General features: G+C 32.4%; 1 protein-coding gene across 2 annotated transcripts; it reads left to right on the top strand.

The window, feature by feature from the left end:
* Positions 1-15,996: 15,996 nt before the first annotated feature.
* LOC109337754 (protein NRDE2 homolog) lies at positions 15,997-23,321 on the top strand (the record flags this gene model as incomplete). 2 transcript variants are annotated; one of them, XM_019574795.1, is given in 7 exon segments in its annotated part: positions 15,997-16,589; positions 18,080-18,851; positions 19,406-20,030; positions 20,212-20,383; positions 20,704-21,055; positions 22,168-22,278; positions 22,970-23,321. In XM_019574795.1, coding segments are annotated over 7 exon segments (2,902 nt in total), but the record flags the coding sequence as incomplete, so codon positions are not given.
* Between the last annotated feature and the right edge of the window lie 1,165 nt (positions 23,322-24,486).

Genomic DNA, 24,486 nt, shown 5'->3' with positions numbered 1-24,486 from the left:
TATATATATATATATATTATATTTATATATGAGGAGGGATCTGTTTACTTCCAAACTAAGCTACACCAATTACACTCAATCTCAGTCATGCATTCATTTTCTTAAATCCAACGTATTAAATGAGTGAAGCTTAAAAATTATTTAAGATTTCTCTTTTTCTCTATCATCATTTATTTCAATTCCTTCACTCATTTAGTCCGTTGGATTTAAGAAAATGAATTATTGAGATTAAGTGTAATTAGTATAACTTAACTTGGGTGTAAACAGACTCATTCTATTTATGTATATATATATATTTATTATATTTAACTGTATATAAAACAAACATTTTTTAGAGTTGTCAAAATCATTCACAATCCATCCAAATCAATAATATTAAATTCATCCAAATCTATCTATTAGAGCTAATAAATTTAAATGGATGAGTTTCAATAGATAACTTTAGTAATAAATTGATTTGAATTTATTCATTATATCCAATGAATATATCTATTTAGATGAATATTCAATCCATCCAAAAGATAAAAAAAATAAAACAAATGACGTTCTTTGATTTTTCAATTTCATTTAATATTCAAGAAATTTAAATTTGAGCAAATTCATCCATGATTTTCATCCTCACTTTTAATATTTTATTACATTGACATGAATTATAATTAATATTAAAAGTTTATTTTTAAGTACATAATATATATATATATATAAGCATGAGAAAAAATATATACACGGACAATGTATGAGTTTTATACATTATCATTATATCATCCACCATTTATATTTAATTCTCATTGACTCCCAATTTTCGGCTGCACGACCTCATTAGAGTCGCCACTACATTTTTTCCAGACAAAAATGTAGAAAAATCTTTTGGCTCAATCACATTGGGTTTTGGATTTTCATATCTAGGTTCGGGAGTCGGTTACATACTAGGGAAGATATTAGCGCCCCAGTTGCCCGTTTGAACGGTACCCTACTATATTGCATGAATTATTAATTATGTTATTATTATATTTTTAATAAAAAAACTTTATTTTATTATTATGTCTAACAAGAGTGATTTTGGTTCTACGTATCCCTTTTTGAGAATCAAGACTACGTAGTTATTTGGGTAGAAAAAGTTTGTTTGTAGGGTTGATTTTATTTCTTAAAAGAAGTAACGTTTAAATTATTATTTTTTAAAATGAATGAAGTATAGCTCTTACGTCCGATACCGCATTTTATATTAAAACTTAGTTAAGAAATTCCATTGTTTGTTCTTTATTTAAAATCCGTTTTTAATATGAGCAAAGCATAGCCCTTACGTCCGATAATGCGTCTCATATCTTAAAATTTTGGTAATGTGATTTCATTTTTTATTGACTCATGGATCTTTGTTTTATATATATTTTGAATAAATTTTCAATTGATATATGGTGAGAAACTAATTAATTACCTATTTTGCTTCAAAATTAAATATTATTAAAAAGAATGTTGTAGTGTGTATGCAAAGAGTGTATTGTTTATACATTTATTTTTTTGTAGTTATAGTTATATGTTACAATCATGATAATTATTATTACTAATGCAATTATTTATAACAAAAATAAAAATACTATAAAAGAAAGTAATGAAAATGACATATCTCTCATATTTATTCCAACAACAATGGAATGTTGTAACTCTCAGGAAAAATGGTGCAAAAAAGGTTAACCAATGGCGAGTAGGTAGGAAATTTGTGCGCAAAAACAAACTCAGAGACATGACTTTGACATGTAATTGAAGTTTCTTTACCGTGTATTCTAATGCAATTATAATTTCTCCTAAGTTTCTTTTTGTTTTTTTCTCATTTTTGTGTATGGGAGATCTTGGATTATTATTTTTTGGTTGAAGATGGTTGTTTTTTGATGATTGTGCGTGGAAGATGATGTTTAGGAAAGAAAATGATTGATGAGAGTATTTTTATTTTATTTTTAGAGAATGATTGAGGATTATTGAGAATAGACGATGGATGAAAGAATTTCTGGATGAAATTCTTAGGGATTTGTGGTTGAGTAAAACATGAATGAGAAATTGATGAGTGAGTTGAAAGGTGGTTGTGTGTGGGATATTTTGGAATTGTTATGGATGATATGAACCCGTTGTTTATGATAGATTTTTGGGATTGCGGATGGAGGATTTTTGGAAATAGATGATGGGTGAAGGATTTTTTAGAATGGATGAGATTGTTGGAAGATTTTTTTGAGAATAGATAATTTTTAATGGAGTGTGATTTGTTAGGAAAGAAAAAAAAATGGTGTGGTTTTTTCTCTTTTTTTATAGCCAAGACTACCCATTAATTCATAGGATAGAATCAATGTTGAGATTTGATTTTATTTCCTTATTAATTCCAAATTAGAAATCTGATTTCCATCATTACTTAATGCTAATTTTTGCACATGGCTCAATTTGTTATATACTCCAGAGAATCAAGGCTATAACTAGCAATTAAATTGTGATTAAATCATTCTTTAGTGCAATCTTTTTAATGGCTTGTCAATTTGTTAAGTAGCTTTCAATGCAAGATTTGCACATTCAAATAATTTAACCAACAAAATAATTTTTGTTATTATGGTCTTTAAATTTTAAGTTTTGAAATTTGGTAGTCATTAATTTGCCTTTTTAAATATTTGTTATTTTTTTTTGGATACTTTTAAAAAGTGTTACCTAGAACACGACCAAACGATTCTTGAGAAATCTAAAATAACTTTTTTGACTCTAAAAAATGATATTTGAGTTCAAATTTCATTGAAACCTTAAAAAAGTTTCATCCTTGGAGGATCGTAAAATATATTTTCTCAAAAATGCAAATAATGAATTTTATCATAGTAAACAATTTTTAAGGAATTGATTCTAGCTAATAAGTGATCATTAAGTCACTTTAAAATCATTTTTGAATTTCCTTTACATAAAAAAACGAAAATGGATTAAATATAAGTAATCATTACCTTATTGATTATCCATTAAATACTATTTTCAAAATTTCCTTTATTTTTTGGAAACAATTTTGTGAGGGAATTCAATTAAATCCTTCTTTGAAATTCAAGTTGAGATTTTATGTGTTGGGTCATTAAGCCAAAAAAAATATTTTTTATTTGTTTATAATTTTTTTTGGAAAAATGTATTTTGAGCAGGACAAAATTGGTATTCATATATGTGTCTATTTTAAAGTTCCCCCAATTTATTTGAGGTTTTTTGGAGATAAAATACCAAAATAGCTAAATACTTTTAGTAATATTATATAATTATATATTATTGCCCATTTCTCATTGCTAATTACATTTTTAAAGGAAAAATAAAAAATATTCTTACATTACCATTAGTTTACTCTTTCTCATCTAAATTTTATACTCCCAAACAAGACCTCATTTTCCCTTCCATTCCTCTCCATTACTAACCCTTTGATCTCTCTCCTTCCTTTTCTATCGTAACTCCCAAACAAAATTTAATAGTCCACCTCAACCTAAAATACATGTTACATGTTGATTTTAATGGGATTTACATGTTTTGCTGGTCTTCAATAAGCAAGTTTCCTTTTTATACTTGTATCATAATGAAGTAATGAACACAAGACAAAAAAGTTTAATAGCTACTTCCAAAAGAAAGTTTATGGCAATACATCTTTTCTGTTACCCCAAAATTAGGATGGATAACATTTTATGGGGATTAATAACACTTTCCAAGTTTTCAATGAGCTCAATGAATTACAATTTGAATTTGCCATATTTTCTAGCAAACCTGAGTTGTTTTAACAATGCTAGAAAGTTGACGAGATAAACCAAATTCCGAAAGAAATGGAAAATTGGTATTGCAAGAGATTGGTTAAAATGATGGTAGTTAGGGATGATAATGGATACCCGGATCTGTGGGTACCCGCAAAAAATATCTGCAATGAGTCGGGTTTGGATCCATGTTTTGGGACCCTGGGTAATGAGACCGGGATTTTTAGACCCACTGTTGGATGAGTCTGGGTCTGGGCAATGAGGTACCCAAACCAATGGAGATTCAGACATGTTATTCTTTCCTTCATATATATATGTGGATCCACTTACTCCAAGAGTAAGTTTAAACAACTTATCCACATCTTAGTCATTAATTATAGAAAAATCTAATGGTTTGAATTAGTGAGTAGATCTATACCATCAGATTTCCCTAAAATTGATGGCTAAGATGTGGAATATGTGAATCATTATATATATATATATATATATTAACTCATAATGTTATATTGTTAATTCGTCAATATAATTGATATGTTGTTAAACAGTTATATTACATTGTTAAGTAGTAATATGATGTTGTTAATTGATATATAATATAATATTATGTTGATTGAACAATTCTTATTAAGTCAATTTTACTTCATAATATTGAAATAGTCAATTTAAAATATGTTTAAAACTTTAAATTGTTTTTTATAATTTTTTCTCTTGTTTATTACCTAAATAACATATAAGATTGTCGTGAACAAATACACAATTACATAAATTACCAAAAATTACTTTTAATGTTTTTTAATTTGTGGGCACTCACTGATCGGCTAGGTACCCAAGGACCTATGGGTAGCAGACCTAGCACGTATCAGCATAGGTCAGGGATGGGTCTGTGTCCAAAAATAAAGCAACAGAGCGGATATGGGTAATGCACTACCTAGACCCAACCAAACTCATTATCATCCCTATGCTACAAACATTCTCCTCAAAAGCACCCTTTGCTCTTGGAACTTGAAACCCACCGCTTTCCAGTATAATACACAAAGAACAGCAAAATTACTATAATTTTCTCCAGTTTTGCGTATGAAATGAGGACAATAGCTCTAGAGGACTTGTGAGGGAATGATAATGAATAAAGAAATCCACAGAGCAAGAAAACTTGCACTCTCTATAATCCATTTATTTTATTGGGATAGGGATAATCTGTCTCATCTGGTGTTCCATTGTTGTTCCCATCTAATCAGAAAATCTTATTTAATTAAAAGTAAAAATTATAATAACATAATTTAATATTTGTACATTATTCTATGAAAATTGATTAACTTAGTACATGGAGACATGATTTTCTTGGAACAAAGTGATAACAGTAAGCCCTGGAAATTTAGAAAGGCAAAGTAGAAACCATGAAAGAACACTTATCCATGCATGTTAATAAGTTAACAATGAAATGATTCAATGATAAACTCCCCAACATTTGAAGTAACTCATCAATTCAGAAGTTCATGCATTTTGATCCATCATAATGAATTAATTATTTTCAATGGAATTTTTTGCATGTTATAACTATTAGATATTTCCTGTTGGTGAAATATCAATCCTAGGATCTTGAATCTCATGATTCTCACACATAATATAAAGCATATAAAGTCATACTTGAATCCCGGAATCCATGTTCTTTAGTCTACTACTTTGATAAACATTTTGAGAGAGTTTTGGTATGATTACCTTCCTCAACCAAATCCTTAATTCCTTTTGGGACCTTTGTTTTCTCTCTAATGAGGAGAAGTGAAAACTATTTGTGATTTGGTGTATTGGGGACCATAACCTTCCTTATGTGTTAACTTATAGAGTTCTCATTATCTCATATAGGTTAACCTGATGGGTATCCACCCATTAAGCCCACATTCGTTACCAGCTTTTAGAAATCTATGGGGTGCTAGTAATTATATCACTTGTAATATAACCCGTGAAACAAATAGTTGATATCATTATATCAAATATATGATGATCACCTTAATTAGAAATTATAAATTTCTAACAATCTCTCACTTGGGCTTCATATCTTCCTAATACAATTATATCACAGGTTCTTTAGGTGCGCATTCGTATGCTATTTACATTTAGACTTCTCCTTAATACAATCTGGTCCATCTCATATATCAACTATGAAACCACCGCGACTTTCATCACATGCAAGCCTGGCTCGACCACGATGATCACCATATTAATATACTCAATGACATAGATCAAATATGGATGAGTGACGTGGAAATTTCATGCAATGTGATCTCAAACATGTCTATTTCTAACTGGTCTTTCTTTGTTCTTTAGTGAGATCAATTGAAAGTCTTTAATTGTAACACAATAGTTACAATGCACAATTTTAAAATGGAGCAATAAACCATCAACTTTATTATGCATAAAAAAATTGTATATAACATCCCAAGTAAATCATAAAACATATAGACTCTCACTAAACTAAGGTATCCTAAGGAACAACACTCATATGAACAACATGCTCATGAAAGACTTTAGGTACCAAACTCTTAGTCAGTGGATCAGCTAGCATAAAATTTGTCCTTATATGTTCTATGGAAATTTGAACATTTTGAACATTTTTTTTAACAACCAGAAACTTTATGTCAATAAATTTTGACTTTGTAGAACTCCTATTGTTGTTGGAGGAAAGAACTACAGACTTGTTGTCACAATAAATCATCAATGATCTTTCAATACCATCGACCACAGTAAGCCACTGACAAAATTTCCGCAACCATATGCCATGGTCTGATGTTTCAAAACAAGCCATGAACTCTACAACCATGGTTGAAGGTGCTATGAGTGTCTATTTTGCAGATTTCCAAGATATAACACCTCCAACCAATACAAACACATATCTAGAGGTGGATTGTCTACTGTCTAGACATTCCTTTGTTCTCTTCAAGTAACGCATCACACGTTTGACTGCCTTCCAATGATGCATTCCAGGATTACTCAAATATTTGCCCAAAACTCCCACAATAAATTCTATGTCGGGATGTGTGCAAACTCGAGCATACATTAGACTTCCTACTGCAGATGCATAAGGAATCTTTTGCATATCGTATCTTCCAAGGTCATTATTGGGGCACTGTTCGAGACTAAATTTGTCTTCCTTAACTATAGGGGTATCCCTGGTTTACTGTCTTTCATGCCAAATCTATCCAGGACTTTATCTATATAGCTTTCTTGTGATAACCTTAGGATACTTTGAGAATGATCTCTCAGTACTCGAATACCTAATACAAAAGAAGCTTCCCCAAGATCTTCATTTCGAAGTTCTTCATTAGAAATCTCTTGGTCTCATGCAATAGTCTCATATCACTGCTAGCAAGCAATGTATCATCGACATATAATACTAGGAAGATAAATTTACTCCCACAGAACTTATGGTATACATAATCTTCAACTTTATTTTCCTCAAAACCATACGAGGTATTAACTTGATGAAATTTGTGATTCCATTGACGAGAAGCTTGTTTGAGTTCATAGATGGATTTCTTTAATTTGCATACCATTGACTTTGAGTTAGCTGACACAAAGTTTTCTGGTTGCACCATATAGATAGTTTCCTTAATGTCACCATTAAGAAACGCAGTCTTAACATCCATCTCATGTAGCTCTAAATCAAAATGAGCTACTAGTGCCAATATTATTTTAAAAGAATCCTTTGAAGATACTAGAGAGAACGTTTCTTTATAATCAATGTCTTCTTTCTGAGTGAAGCCTTTAGCTACTAGACGAGCTTTATATTTGTTAATATTACCCTTCGAATCCCTCTTGATTTTAAATATCCATTTGCAACTAATAGGTTTCGCACCTTCAGGTAATTCAACAAGATCCCAAACGTCATTATCATGAATAGACTTCATCTCATCTTTCATGGTATCGATCCACTTTTTTAAAAATAGAAATTTTCATGGCTTGACAGAAGTTCAATGGATCATCTTATGTTAACCGAATGTCATCTTCATGTTCTTGAATAAGTACAATATAATCATCAGGAATTACACTTCTCCTCTCTCGAGTGGATCTCCTTAATGACACTTCTACTTCTTGAGGTTGTTGAATTTGATCTATAGGTCCTTGAGGGAGAACCTCATTGTTGTCTTGCTCTGAAATATTGTTAGGGACAATATTATGAACATTATCTCCTATTACCAAATTTATTCCTTGAATGGTAATATGCACAAGAATTGTTCACCAATAGTGATAGGTTCTTCCTCAAAAACAACATTATTTATGTTCTCTTCCTCCCAAAATCAACTTCCTCAAGAAATCTTGCATTTCCCGTTTCAAAAAAGTCTTGAAGTGAGATCATAAAATTTATAGCCCTGAGAGCATTTAGCATAGCCAGCAAAATAGTGGTTAACTGAGTCCAGTTTTCTTTCATGCGGCCTATAAGATCGCGCCTCAGCTAGACAACCCCAAATGTTCAAGTGTTTCAAGCTTGGTCTTTTATTAGTCCAAAGCTCATATAGGGTTTTGTTAACTGCTTTACTTGGCACCCTATTAAGGATGTAAATTGCGGTCTTTAAAGCTTTCTCCCAAAGAGACTCTGGCAAGGAAGAATAACTAGTCATACTTCTCACCATATCCTTAAGAGTTTGGTTTAATCGTTCAACGACACCCTTCATGCTAGGTTTGCCTAGCATAGTGTATTGCAGAACAATTCCACATTCTCTGAGGAAAAACACAAATAGCCTTCAACATCCTTATTATTCTTTCTTATCTTATTCTGAGAGGTCATAGCTAAGCGAGCACTTCCAGTCTTATCTCTCCGCAGTCTCTCTTCCTCTTGCATATAGTCCATTTGAGTGTTAAAACTCACTTTCAATTGCCCAAGGTATGCAGGAAGCGAGATCAAAACCAAGTGTACGAGCAAGTCATCACCAAGCTCGAACTTAAGTGACTTGAGTTTTGATGTGAGATTTGACATCTCCATAATGTACTCCCTTGTGTTCCATTTGTCTTTATACTTCATGGAGATGAGTTTAGCCAAAAGGCTACTCGTCTCCGCCTTTTCATTCTTGGCAAAGAACTGTTCTATTTCTTCAAGGAACTTCCTTGCACTTTCACCCTCAGATATAGAGCCCCGAAACACAGCTGGAATAGAGCGTTTCATGATCATCAGACACATTCGGTTAGAGCGTTCCCATTTCTCAATTTTAGCCCCATCGAGGTTTTCCGCAGTGGAAATGTATTTCTCCATACGAAGTGTCAGATCTAAATCCATACAGCCGAAAATAATTTCTCAGGCTTCCTTATAGATCTTAAATTTCGAGATATTTCTTTATTGTATTTCAATTTATTTGTTTTCATCTCATATTCTTTATCAAAATGTGTAGTATGTGGCAATTGATTTTGGAACCCTGAGATTAACATACATATCATTGCTTGCCATAATCATAGTCATTGATTCAATGGTAATCACTATATTTTTAATGTCAATAAAAATATATTCACTTTTGAGATTAATTTTTTTACAGAAAATGGAAAACTATACTAACCTCTCTAATCAAGTGTTATTTAATAAATAAATAAAATTCCATAAATCCGTAGAGGGGATATGGAAAATGTTAAAGGCATACGTTTTAATTCATATTTTCATATGTTTATATATATATAGATAAGATGTAATCATTCCTTATTATTATTTCATTATTATTTTAGTGCACACTCTTTGATTGCATTGCATGTTGGACCAACATACTTTCGACAGCGTTGGTCTGATGAACATCGAACTTCCACATTGTTAATTTGCACATTGCGATCACGAGCATATCATTCTTTACACATAATCTGTATTTAAACAAATTTTACTTCAACACAAAATAATATATCATACATAAATACAATTGATGTAAAATTTGAAGGTTTAAATAGAGTGGAGCGGGAAAATTTTGAAGGTTTAAAGAAGGGCAGCTGTGAATATTCAATTTTTTCCGGCCTAAAATACCTTTTTAAAAATATTATAACAAAAAAATGTTTTTAATGTTTAAAGGGCTTAATGGCCTAACTCATAAAATTGAATCTCAAGTTGAATTTCAAAAGATTATAATTGAATTCATTAGTATTTAATGGGTTTTATTTCAATTCTCTCCCAATAATTTGTTTTAAAAAATAAAAAGAGAACATTGAAAGGAATATTAGTTGATGATCAAAAACTCCATAATAGCCTATAATGCATTTTATTAAAAGAAAAATAAAAAAATGGCTTTTAAGTGACTTAATGGTCACTTATTAGTTAGAATCAATTCTACAAAATTCTCATAATGAGAAATACCATTAATTCCGTTTATATGATCAAAATAAGAAGAACACATTTTTTTTATGACTCTACAAAAATAAATTAATGCTTTTAAGAGTTATTTTGTTAGTTGAACCTAGATCAAGATTTTTTGAATCACTTTTAAGTATTTTGGAGTCAAAAGTAGTATTTCTATACTCATGAGGGTTAAAATAATTTTAAACTTTTTAAGAAATTTTTTTTGGGCATTTTCTAATAATAAATGACATTTTTAAGAATCCCGAAACCAAAATATTGTAAATTCGAATTTTTAATTATTGATTATTTTTAATTATTGTGCCATAATGATGAAATCAAATCTTGAAATTATTTTAAACAAAAAATCAAGTTTCCATTTATCCTTTCCTTTGAATTAATTAGGAGATTGCATTTGATTTGAACATGTTCTAAAATATATAGCCTATAAATCAAAGTTATTGGGACCAGACTGCACGGTCCGACCGGTCCAACCGTCACCCGTTTAAATAGACGGTCACATATATCCTGAAAACCGGTAACCCTATCCAAGTCGTTTTGGACCATGGGAAAATCGGTCCAACCGAGTTAGACCGGGTAAAACCGGAATAACCCAGTTGGTTAAACCGGCCGGCTATAAGAAATTAAAAAAAAAACACTATAATTTCATAGTGCACAACAATTCTTCTTGCATTATGCAAAACATGATATTGATAAGTATGTTATTCACATATTTTAATTAATTATATAATATATGTGTGTATATATACATATATATGATTATATATGATATTATAATATTGTCCGGTCCAACCGGATAGCCTAACCAGTTAAACCGATTAGAACCTATGCTTAACCTCTTCCGGTTTGATGTCCGACTCGGGTTTCATAACATTGCTATAAATAGATTGCATTATTCACCAAAGAAAAGGGGGAGAGGGGACACTTGATAAAAATCTAAAAAATGTCCATACCATTTTTTCTTTCCTAACGGATCTGAAATCCTCTAAACATCATCTTTCATATACAAAATTTCTCACCCACAACAACTTCAAAATTTCTCATTCACACCAACCTCAAAATCTCATATACATAATAATCAAAAAAATTATTCATCAATCATTTTTTATCCCCAACATTATCTTTCACACAAAATCCAAAATCATCCCACCAAAAATCATAACCATCATCTAAAAATGCAAAAATATGTATACTACCATGAAGCCTTGGGAATAATTGTTGAGTCATTGGAATCACAGATACTCAACGTGCATACACAGATGTATTGAGTTGGTCTAGACATTCTCTTCAGTTGTGGGTCTTTATTCTCAATTAATAGTTGTCCATTCATGTGTACACGTAAGTTTAATTTCTTACATATATTTAAATTTTTTATTCATCACCGCTACTCTTTTTCATCTATATGTATAATAAAACTTGATAATGATAAGTCATATAATTAATGTATTTGTAAAAATATTAAAATCACATTACCACACTTTTAAGATATGAGATGCGGCATCGGACGTAAGGGCTATGCTTCGCTCATATTAAAAAAAAAGTTTTTAAATAAATAAATAGAAATTAGAGTTTCTTAACCAAGTTTTAATATGAGATGCGGTATCAGACGTAAGGGTTATATTTCGCTCATATCTTTTTTGTTATCAAAAAATAATTTAAACTTTAGAAATAAAATTAACCAAACCATCAAACTTTTTTCTACCTAAAGAACTACGTATTCTTGATTCCCATAAAGAGGATACGTAGGACCAAGATCACTTTTGTCAGACATAATATTAATTTTTTTTGTAATAATATAATAATAACACAATTAATAATTCATGCAATATAATAGGGTACCGTTTAAACGGGAATTATGGTACTAATACCTTCTCTAGTGTGTAATCGACTCCCGAACCTGGATATCAAAGTCCAAGGCCCAATGTGATTGGGCCAAAAAAAATTTCTACATTTTTTACTGAAAAAAATGTAATGACAACTCTAAATAAGGTCGTGCAACCAAAAATTGGAGCGCGACGACGGTGCATAAATTTTATACTCTATATATATTTAGATAAAATGTAATCATTCCTTATTATTAGTCTATTATTTTAGCGCACAGTATTAAAGTAGTTATAATTCTGTAATGGATAATTGATTAACAAAATGGTTAATCAATTATCAATGTTAAAATGTATTTTGTTAGTTAGGTTAATTTTATATTGGACCCCCTCTACTGCAATGCAACAACAAGCAAGGAATTTATGCATCAGATGTAACATGCTATCTTTGATCATCATCCAATTAGATTAAGATGATGAACCAGTAAAGTTTATTGAAGTTTATGGTGTAGCCTATATGCATCTTCTACTTCTATGTTTCACACATTCTGCGTTTTGTTTTTGGATACCAGGCTAGTATTAATAAAAGATGGTGCCTCTATATCTTGATTCATTCTAATTTTACAATATGGTGAATTTTTTAATATTTTTTGCTTTAACACTGTTTTGGATCGTTGTCATTAAAAGTGATACTAGAGAAGATAGTGATTTCTCCACAACAGAATCAATGGGGTGTATGGTCCATTCCAATACTTCATTGTTGAAATATATTTTATTATTTGAGTTAGTTTTGTATGAGGCTTTTGTTAGTTAATTAGTTAGTTTTTAGTTGTTAGGTTGATTAGTTTTTATTCCTTTTATATAAGCTCTTCATTATAGTTTTTCTATTCAATCAACTTAATTCAATATCATGTAATTCATTCATATTCTCTTCCTGGTCTTGATTCTTTACCCACACTCTTTGATTGCATTACAAGGTTTTAGTACTCATTCTTGGGATGTCTGCTTGCGATATTTGTAAAACAGTTTTGCTTCTAGGCAACGACAGTATCCCCTTACACATTTGCATATTGGACCAAAATACCTTCGACAGCGTTGGTCTGAGGAACACCGAACAGGCACATAGTGAATTTGCACATTGCCATCACGAGCATTTGATGCTTTGCACATATCTGTAGTTAAACAAGTTGTACATGAACACAAAATAATGTATTATACATAAATATAATTGAAGTAAAATTTGAAGGTTTAAATAGAGCGGAGTAGGAAAAAATTTATTATATGGAAACTTGATTCTTACAATAGGCAAGACAAATTGGAGGTTGAATGTAAAACAAAATTATTTCTAACCTGATGCCATGATCAAAACCAATAAAAAAGCTAATTTAACGACACGCATCCTCGTACTCATGTAACTAGCCACAGAGAGAAATTTATTACTGTTGAATAAATGCCTAAACACTTCAAGAGCCACCTTTTATAGTCGTGGAGTGCAAAAACTTTCAAAACATTTATTAGTGTCAATTAATAGAAAACATTTTCAATATATTAAAATATGTCATCTTATTTATTCTAAGAAAATTGTGATGTTCTCAATATAAATATTAAAAACTCATTTGTTTTTTATTTTCTTTTGGGTTAGTTTGAGAATCGAATTTTGGAGAGAAATGAAGGGAAATAGAAAGTTTGAGAGCTACGAAATACACTTATGAGACGACTCTCAAACATTTTCTTTCTATTCATTTCCCTACAAAATCTAACTATCAAACAAACTCTTATTATCTTAACTTTCACTTTCTTGTATTATTTCTCATTATCACTTAAAAATTTTATTAAACTAAATTCTCATATATGTTTATAATCTTAAGATTAATATTAAAAGTTTATTCCTAAACATATAACATATATAAATATTGTTAAGAACTTTACCCATAGAATCTTAATGTACATGCTTATGTTGCAAAAATTGATTTTTAAAATATTTAAAAATTCATTTTTTATATTGTATTTCTTAAAAAAAATTAAAAAACACATTTTAAAAAAAGTGAAATTCAAAATTGATTTTATAATTATCAGGAATAATAACACGTGTTTTTAGATATGCTTTATTTCATCATCCATTATGTCCGAATCAGTGTTACTAATATTGTACTAATCATCAAACCGTTATGATAATGATATAGTGATATAGATATACATATTAATATATTAATATTAATTTTGAAAAATCAACTGTAAATTCATTAATTAAACTGCGTACCGATAAAGTAAAGTTATATGTACATATATAATAAAAAATCAATAATTTTTTTATTTTCATTAAAAAACTAATTTTAAATAAAAATGGACTGCTTTGACCAGTACGGTTCAATTGAAAATCGGTCAGTATGATCGGTTTTGACAAATATAATTGTAATATTGTTTTAATTATTTTATCATTCTGATATTAGAACCGTTTTACCATTTGGTCGGTCAGCACGAACTGATTTTTACAACACTAGTTCAAATATGAATGAATGAAATAATTTAAAATACCATTTAATGAATTTATATAGATAGGTGAATATCTTTTTATCAATCAATTAGTATAGAAGTTCAAATTAATCCAATGCATCTATGCTAGAATGAAATAATGAATGGCTGCAATTAATAATTTACATTTTACAATAAATTAAAATTTGTCATCTCTTTTATTCTACAATAAATGTTTTGCTTTTAATTGTCAGAGTAATAATTATAAGATAGAATATAGTAAGGCTTTTTGACTAGGCATAAAATTTATCAATAAACAACACAAATATTATTATCAAAGGCCATAAAATATAAAAAATATTACTTACTTTTACAATCTAATTAATTTATGATTCAATTTGTATTATTTTTTACTTATTTATATTCTCATGCAAAGTACAAAGTCAAACTTAATGATTATAAATATTGTACTATATTGGTTGGCTCAACATGTTAACTGGTTCATACCAGTATCGTACGAAACTTATATCTGACATACAATTAAGTCAGACACTATATCGCCCCGATTTTCATCTACACGACCTCTTTCAGAGTTGCGATTACGTTTTTTGCAGTTAAAACATGGAAAACTCAATTTAAGCCTAATTTTGGATAAAATAGTCTTTGATATCAAAGTTATGAGTTCGTGAGTCGATTATGTATCAGGGAAGGTATTAACACCACATCTGCCCTAATAAAATGCTATCCTAGCTAATTGCATGAATTAAATACCTTTAATTTATTTAAATTAAATTGTCTAAACAAAATAGTTATTTTTGTGTTTGAGAAGAATTAATGTTACTCCTACGTATCACTAAATGCTTTAGGAAATCAAGACTACGTAGTTTTGGTTTAAAAATTGGTAAACTTGGTTGGATTAAGAAGCAGTACAAGTGACCACAATCGAATCTCAACTCAAAGCGAGGAGAAAGACACAATACGAGTTGTAACCTCGCTATTGAATCCCAATAGTAAGTAAAACATTTTTATTTTAACATAATATGATGTATTCTTTATAAAGGAGAGGAGAAAATTAATAAGTGAAAAGTTGGTATGAGTCGTTAACCATCTTCACACTTTGATAATACTAGAAGCAGTATAAGTGACCGTAACTATTTCTTGACTCAAAATGGACGAAAGATATAACACAAGACATAACCTCGTTATCGTAATACTCTTACCACTGTTGATCCTATCTGAACAACCGACATAGCTAATGGAAAATACAATAACAACAAGACAAGTAAATATAATGAAAAGAATTCCTCCCATAAATATAATGCATGTAGTTAATGGGCACAATGGTCCTTAATTTTTATGCAACACAAATAAGCCTTAATTCCAATAGGTATATTTAATTATATTGATCCAACAACACTATAATGTTATACCATAAATAAAAAATTAAAAATTTAATATTTATATACTCATAATATAAAAGTTATTTGTACACTTTCAATTAATCATTCATTATTCATATATTAACCATGATGAAAGTTTAATACTTATGTACATTACAAAAACCTAAAAATATTATAAGAAACAATGTTTAACACTAATGGGCTAAAATTCTGGTTCAAACATACATTTCATGCCAACTCGGCCCAATTGTACTGAAGTACAGTCCTAACATTGCTTTCTTTACTTTACTGTGAACCGTGTTGCCGAATCTCTGAATTTTCAATAAATGGAGCAAAAACCGACGATGCCGGCGGAAGAAACGGCGGCTCCGTCGTCTTCCGTGGTAGCCGACGAATCAAAACCTTCTTCTCTTTTCCCTCTTTTCTCGATATCTAATTCCTTATCTCTTCAGACTACAAATTCGGTTCCTCAATGGCTTTGCAACTCCAGCTTCACCTCCGACGTTTCCATCATAAACGACGCCGTCGTGTCTCAACTCCACCACGAAACCACCGAATATCCATCGCAAGACGACGACGAAGATAATAATGAGAAGCAACCGTTTCATTCCTCGTACGAGATTTTGAAATCTTCGGAATCCGATGGAGAGAGAAGAGAGAGAGGGAAGAAGGATAAGAAGAGAAAGAAGAAGAAGCGGAAGCATGAGAGAAGCGAACTTGATGGTTACGGTTCGAGGAAGTCACGAGTTCGAGCTTGGGCTGATTCGGAGACTAACACTTCCAAAGATTATTACATTGATTCTCATGGAGATCCCGATAACCTCGCATTCGGAAGTATGTACAGGTAACACCGTAGGAGTTTGTTAAATATCGGGTTGAATAATTGGAAATTGAATTGAATTAATGGTTAATGTTCAAGTGATTTTGTTAAGGTCCAATAGTCTTTGTTGGATGAGTGGGCACTAGATATCATAGAACTAGGGTTAGGAATAGGAATGAGTGCAATGGAGATAAAAAATGAAATAGCACTTAGTGTAGAAAAGATATTAGAATCTCGCCTTAAGTGATTACATGTTCGAGCTCGGGCTGATTCAGACTGCAATGCTTTCAATTATTATTACTATTTAACAAAAGATTGTGGAAAGTTGAGGAAGTCGCGCATTTGAACTTCTGTTGATTTGGAGTCCATCACATCTAAGGATTATTAATTTATTACTTTGACTATCACGGTAACCACGATAATCCTGTATTTGGATGTATGTGCATGTAACAATTTGTTTATTTTAGGATTATTACTTTAGCTATCATGCTGATCACTATAATGGGAGTTTGAATTGAATTAATAATTCATTCTCAAGTGATATTGTTAGGTTGTGTTGGACGAGTGGACAAAATACATTATAGTGTTTGGAATGAATCATAAAGAGAAAGTTGAGGTAGTATCTATTGTAGAAAACATAGTAGAATCTCATGTTAGGTGGTTCAGGAATGTGTGAGGAAACCTCACTAAGGAGGATAGCCCAACCACCAGAGGTAAAGGTATTAGATAGAGAGCAAGTAAACCTATAGGCAAAACGAAACTATGAAGAAGAATTTATATGTAAATGATTTGTTAGACATGATTTATGATAAGACATCATAACTTCGTTTGATCCAAGTGGCCTACTCCACTTAAAAAGCTTGGTTGTTGTTAAGGTTTCTAATGAGTTGATGCCTGTGTTGGTCTGGGTGTTGAATGATTGAAGTATGGAACTTGTGCTATGCTTTTGATGCATTTTTATCTTCATAATGCAAAGGACTAGGAACTATATTTCTTGAGTATCTGGTTTTATTGTCTGTGGAGATGAAGCTGGTTTTCATGAATTTAATTGATGTTAATGTTTCTTGTATGTGAGTTATGATTGGACACCAGTGAATTCTTAGTTCTTGGTATTAATGGTATAGAGTATATACTTATGTGCTTTTATGAAGAATTAATCTTTTCATTATTGTTAGACACTTAGGCAAGTGGCTGTATTGGGACTAATGAGGTAGTTTGGGTGAGTCCGAGTTAATGTACCCAGAAAACTGAAAGTAACATCAATTATTGTTGAAGTAGAGAAATAAATGTGGGTGGTATCATAATCTATACTTCATTATTGTTCTCTTTCGGAAATTTAACACCTTAAGTCATCTGGGGCTAAGAGTAAAGTTGTTCCTATTAAACCTTTGACTTCTTTTATTCATACCCAATAAGCTGGTTTGTTTTCCCCTTTGAAACAGTTCTTTTTGTCTGAGTATTGTATTTATTGTATTAGTAAAGAATGATGAGAGTTCTATATAAATACCATGCAGAATGGATATTGCTCGGTACAAATCATACAATCCTTTGAAATTATCTGGTCTACATGTTCGTGGTCTGTATTGGTGGAACCAGAGTGGCTCACTCTGGGAAAGAGATGGCGATGTTGATTCATTGGACAGTAAAATGAAGTCTTCTGGTCGTTACTGGTCTGGGAAGTATATGGCTTTGGAACGACATAAGAGCTTTAAGCGTGTTCGTCTTGTTACACCAAAATTGTCTGCTGCTACGACACAAAATGACTTTATACCTTTATCAGATGTTGGGACATCTCATGGAGCTGTGGACAGTGATTCTGTCTCCGAAACTTCTGTAGCACTTGAGGAATCTTGGGAAGATGAAATGTTGAACAAAACTCGGGAGTTCAACAAGCTGACAAGGGAGCACCCCCATGATGAAAAAGTTTGGTTAGATTTTTCAGAGTTCCAAGATAGGATTTCAGGGATGCAACGACAGAAAGGTGCTCGCTTGCAAACGCTTGAAAAAAAGATTAGCATTCTGGAGAAGGCAATCGAGCTTAACCCAGACAACGAAGAGTTGTTGCTTTGCCTTTTGAAATCATATCAAAGGAGAGACAACTCAGATGTGCTAATTGGGAGATGGGAGAAGATACTTTTGCGGCACTCTGGAAGTTACAGATTATGGAGGGAATTCTTGCACGTCGTTCAGAGAAACTTCTCCAGATTTAAGGTTTCAGAGATTAGGAAGATGTACACACATGCCATTGAAGCTTTATCTGCTTCATGCAGCAAGCACTCTAGGCAGGTTCTCATTTTTTTATGCTTTGCCCTCTTTTTCTCTATTAGTGTGGAAGTGAATATTGTACATCTATTTTGCATTGGTGATTCCATTTTCTATGACTGGAATGATCAAATCCCTTATTTGGATGCACGATAATAAAAGAGGGAATAGAAAACAAGTTCACTGAGCAACCATATTCTTAAAGTTGGTTGTGAGGGGATGAAGTTAATTTGTTGACAATAATATCATATGTACTGTCATTTTTATCTATGGACTGCAAGAAAATCAAAGTTGAACCCTTCATCCAATCAAGCTGGATTACATCAATTCCAATGTTGCCAATGAATGCTTGTTAATGCATATATACATTTATAGATATTTTTGTTCATGGGTTTTCCCTTTCATTCTGGAGGTGTATAAACTATTTGCCTTACATGTCGAAGGTCATGGAGTTGATATCTTAGAATTTAGCAACTTCACATCTTTTTCAAGATTGCTTCTTCGCCTAACAACTTTGTACATCATGTGGATATTTTGGAAGCCCCAAAATAATTTTATAATGGAACATTTTTTAGCAGGTTCACCATTCTGCTGACCCTTCTTCATCAGATCCTGTAATTGTTCAGCTAGAACTTGGTCTTGTGGATATATTTGTCAGTCTCTGCAGATTTGAGTGGCAGGCTGGTTATAGGGAATTAGCCACTGCTTTGTTTCAGGCTGAAATTGAATTTAGCTTGTTTTGCCCACCTTTGCTCCTCACAGAACAGAGTAAGCAAAGACTGTTTGAGCATTTTTGGAATAGTAATGGTGCTAGAGTTGGAGAAGAAGGAGCTCTTGGTTGGTCCTCGTGGTTGGAGAAAGAGGAGGAAACTAGGCAGAGAGTTATGAATGAGGAGCTCTCACATGAGAATGAAGCTGGTGGTTGGACTGGTTGGTCAGAACCATTATCTAAAGAAAAGGAGGGCATTGTCGATGTTGAAAATGAAGACAACAATGATTTGGTTCTGGAGGATATTCAAGATGAAGATGAACATAAAGATGTCGAGCCAGAAGTCGATACTGAAAGTTTGATGAAAATGCTAGGAATTGATGTCAATTCTGGGGATGGCGGTGAAGTGAATGAAGCTTCGACCTGGATCAAATGGGCAGAGGAAGAGTCTTCTAGAGATTGTGATCAGTGGATGCCAATTCGTCGGAAATCAGGTAGAATATTCAGTCTCCATTCACAATTCTACATATCTCTAAATGTATTGTTTTTGTGTTTGTGTGTGTGCGGGCACAATATGCATTTTTGTGCTTGAATTTTACTTAGTTCCTTCTTATTAGATTGCAATTCAATCATAAACAAGGTGCTCATACTAGTATGTTGGTTAATCATGAATAGGTACAACCTCTGCTAATACTGGAGCTCATGAAACAGAAGAGGATGAGCATCTCTTGAGAACCATATTGTATGAAGATGTGAATGAGTACTTGTTCTCCTTGAGCACAGCAGAGGCTCGACTATCTTTGGTGTCCCAATTCATTGACTTCTATGGTGGGAAGATATCTCAATCGTAAGTTTTCTTCCCATTGCTTATGTTATACCACTGCTGGTAGTGGGAAATACTCATCAGTTTCAAAAGCTAGGGTTGGTGTTTTCTCTAGTATAACTCTTGTTTAGCTGTCTAACATGCCACTGAAGGGGACAAAGGGTATTTGATTTCCTTGATTTTCATGTCTGGTAGACATGTATAATATGGTCCATCTTATAGTTAGAGATGCAAACACTATTAATGGGTCCTTCCTTCTTTGGTGCCTTATGATTCAAACTTTTAATTGTTTGTGTTATAACAAGTTAATGCCAATTGTTTTGCACCCCATCTTTCCTTTGCAGGATTTGCTCAAACAGTTCAAGTTGGACAGAGAATGTCCTTGGCTTGGAGGATCTACCAGATTCCATGTTAGAGAAGTTGAAATGCCTTCACGAAGTTTTGACACGAACACAAAGCAGTCCCATTGGTTTCAGTTTTGAATTCATATCAGGCAGTTTGTCTAAGAATGCTGGTATGATGAAATTTCTAAGGAATGTTGTGTTGCTCTGTTTGCCTGTTTTTGCGCGTAATTACGTATTGGAAGAAGCTGTCCTTATTTCTGAAGAGCTTTATGTTACAAAAATGAATTCTTCTAACTTGATGGTTACACCATGTCGAGCTTTGGCGAAGTCTCTATTAAAAAGTGATCGACAGGTTCTCGTCTCTCTCTCTCTCCCCCTTCTCTGTAGCATATATATAATCTCCTTCATACAAAAAAAACTTATTTTTGGGTAGCACAAGAACATTAGCATCTACAAAACTACAACTGTCAAAAATGAAATATCTTAATGCATGTAGATTGATATTTTCATTTGTTAGGTTTAACAGAATGTTGGAACTTGGAAGATAAAAATTAGAAATGAAAACTTAATGGTTTTATTTTTCAATTTCGACAAGCTAAGCCGCTAAGGTAATTTTTTTCTTCATTTGTGTTTAATTGAAATTTCTGAGGTTATGAATGAATATAATTTTCCTCATAAAGCTTTTTATATATGATTTATTTCTGTTGTAATGGTAAAATATTTTTGGGTAGCACAGAACATTAGCATCTACAAAACTACAACTATCAAAAATGAAATATCTTAATGCATGTAGATTGATATTTTCATTTGTTACGTTTAACAGAATGTTGGAACTTGGAAAATAAAAATTAGAAATGAAGACTTAATGGTTTTATTTTTCAATTTCGATAAGCTAAGCCGCTAAGGTAATTTTTTTCTTCATTTGTGTTTAATTGGAATTTCTGAGGTTATGAATGAATATAATTTTCCTCATAAAGCTTTTTATATATGATTTATTTCTGTTCTAATGGTTAAAATATTTTAAATTTGAAATGACTCATGAAACAAGGATAAGAGAGGACTAAGTGGAATACTTTTGGTTTGTTGTGATGATGATTTTACTTGACATAAGATTTTGGCATAGGTATTCAATAGGTAACCTTGTCGGACCAAAAGGGTATAATCTATGGATGACCAGTAATATGTTTGTGAAAGCTCAAATATAGTGAAGTCATATAGGTTTTAAAATTATAAGGGAGCAAAGTGTCAATGTGGACAACTTTTATGTATGTGCAATTGTGCACAAAATACAACAGTACTGTTCTCGCATTTGTTAGGAAAATGTCGAACAAATGTTGTTCATTGGAGTAGCATTTGCATTTGATGCTATTATTTTATCCCTTTATTTGCTGTCACAATTTGTATCTGTCTTAAATTACTTCTGACTGTTTCTATTTTATTTTGGGGGCTGGGGTGTTATTTTAGGATGTATTGCTATGTGGTGTATATGCACAGAGAGAGGCTAATTATGGCAACATTGATCTTGCAAGAAAAGTTTTCGATATGGCTTTGTTATCTGTGGATGGGCTTCCTGTGGTATGTACTGTGTTTTCTGCTGCAATGTATTTTTCCCAGAGATTTTCTTTATTACCAGTACTGTATGGAGTGTAGATCAAATGGAGGTTAGTCCAATTCCTAGAGAAAGAGAGAGGTCAAGAAAAAACTATAGAGATATGGTTAAGAAAGACCTAGAGATCAATGCTTTGTCAATAAACATTATTTATGATAGAACCTTTTGATATCGTTCTATATATGTAGCCAACCCCACGTAGTGGAATTAAGGCTTGATTGTTGTTGTATTTTCTTTACTACCTGAGGTTGAGCCTCTGTGCAACAGTAAGGTTGCTTGTCTTGTGACCTAGAGGTCATGGATTTAAATTGTGGAACCAGTCTCCTCGCTCGTGAGGGTAAGATTGCGCATATTTACCCCCATACCCCACTAGGTGGGAACCTCGTGCACTTAGTTGCCCTTTTAGATTTTCTTCAGAGATTCTCTTCATTTGTGTATAAAAATTGTGTAGCATTCCTTCAATATGCTTACTAACATATATCAATATGTATTTGTGCTTGTGTGTTGTGTATCTTTGTGTTAACCAATATTTGGTGTCTATTTTTAGACGAGTAGCCCCTTTGAAATTTTATTAAACTAAGTACAGCTTTTTTATGTGAGTTTTCTATTCTGGCTGAGTTTTTTTTCATAATAACTTTTGTTTACTTTATGGAGTAGGAACTACAGTCCAATGCTCCTCTTTTATATTTCTGGTATGCTGAGATGGAGCTTGCAAATAACTCCTATGACAATCGTGAATCTTCACATCGTGCAATACATATATTATCATGCTTAGGAAGTGGTACAAAATACAGCCCATTTCAAAGTCAAGCATCAAGTTTGCAACTGCTTAGAGCCCATCAAGGGTTTAAAGAAAAAATGAGAACAGTACGATCATCATGGATTCGTGGTATAATAAATGACCAGTCTGTATCTCTAATATGTTCGGCTGCATTGTTTGAGGAGCTCACCACTGGATGGGATGCGGGTATTGAAGTTTTGGATCAAGCTTTTGCAACTGTGCTTCCAGGTTATGTATCTTCAGTCATTGGTCCTCATTTTAAAAAACATACAGCTCTAAGACAAGTGCATTTTTGTTTTAAAGTTCACAAGTAGACACTCAATGTAATTTTTCAAATATTTTAATCTGCCTCCAAAAGTCTTCTCATAGACATCCTGATAACACCGATAAAAGAATGCACAAAAGAAGAAGATCCGAACAAAATCGATCCGGAATCAATTGAATTCCAGATACTAATACCTCTTTATTTATAGCCTAACTAACAACTAACTACTAGGGGTATTTTTGGAATCTTTTAACAACTTTCCTATTTCCCCTTCTATATACATTTTCAATATTAGGCTTTGGCTCTGGCCTAACCCTATCAATACCCTCCCCTAGAAGAATTAACTTGTCCTCAAGTGGAAACTCAAGGAACTTGTTCCGTATAGTAGCTGACGGTTCCCCCTCTTTTAGCAACACTTGCATGAAGGTACCATAAGCAAGTTCGGTCCGAGTCAAAGTAGGATCCCCGATGATGGTGATTACAGAGCCCCCTTTCTTGAGATGTTAATTCCATCCTTCCAAAGTCAACCTTTACTTCTCTCAGACTGGCTAACCCTTCCAATCCCAAAACTAAGTCCACTCCCTTCAACCCGAATAGGTAGAAGTCTTAAATCACTTCTAGCTGTTGCATATACAGTTGAAGTTGTGCACATTTTCCTTTACACTGGATCATGTGTCCATCTCCCACCTCCACCATATAAGCTTGGGTCTCTGTCACCTTCAACCGTAACCTGTCCACCAATTTGGGTGAGATGAAATTGCGAGTAGCACCACAATCTATCATTATCACTACCGGACTCCCCTTTAGAACCCCTTCTACCTTCCACGACTTGTCAGATGTGAGTTCGGTTAGGGAATACATGGATAGTTGTGACGACTTGACCCTTTCCAATTCCTCCCCCATATCTATCTCATTAACACCTTCTTCCTCCTCATTCTCCAAAATGATCATTCGAAATTGTCGGTTTTTACAACGATGATCCTTAGTGTAAGGTTCATCACACCGGAAACATAAACCTTTGTCTCGCTTCTCCCGTAATTCCGCGCTTGTTAGTTGCTTGAACTCCCCTCCTTTTGGCCTTACACTCTCCGTTATGTGATTTGGCCCTAAAGACCCCACGGTGTTGCT

This window comes from Lupinus angustifolius, unplaced genomic scaffold (genome assembly GCF_001865875.1).
Source record: "Lupinus angustifolius cultivar Tanjil unplaced genomic scaffold, LupAngTanjil_v1.0 Scaffold_10_17, whole genome shotgun sequence".
NCBI classification, from domain to species: domain Eukaryota; kingdom Viridiplantae; phylum Streptophyta; class Magnoliopsida; order Fabales; family Fabaceae; genus Lupinus; species Lupinus angustifolius.
Note: the sequence above shows the minus strand (reverse complement) of the source record. Positions and strands in the feature narration are given on the sequence as shown.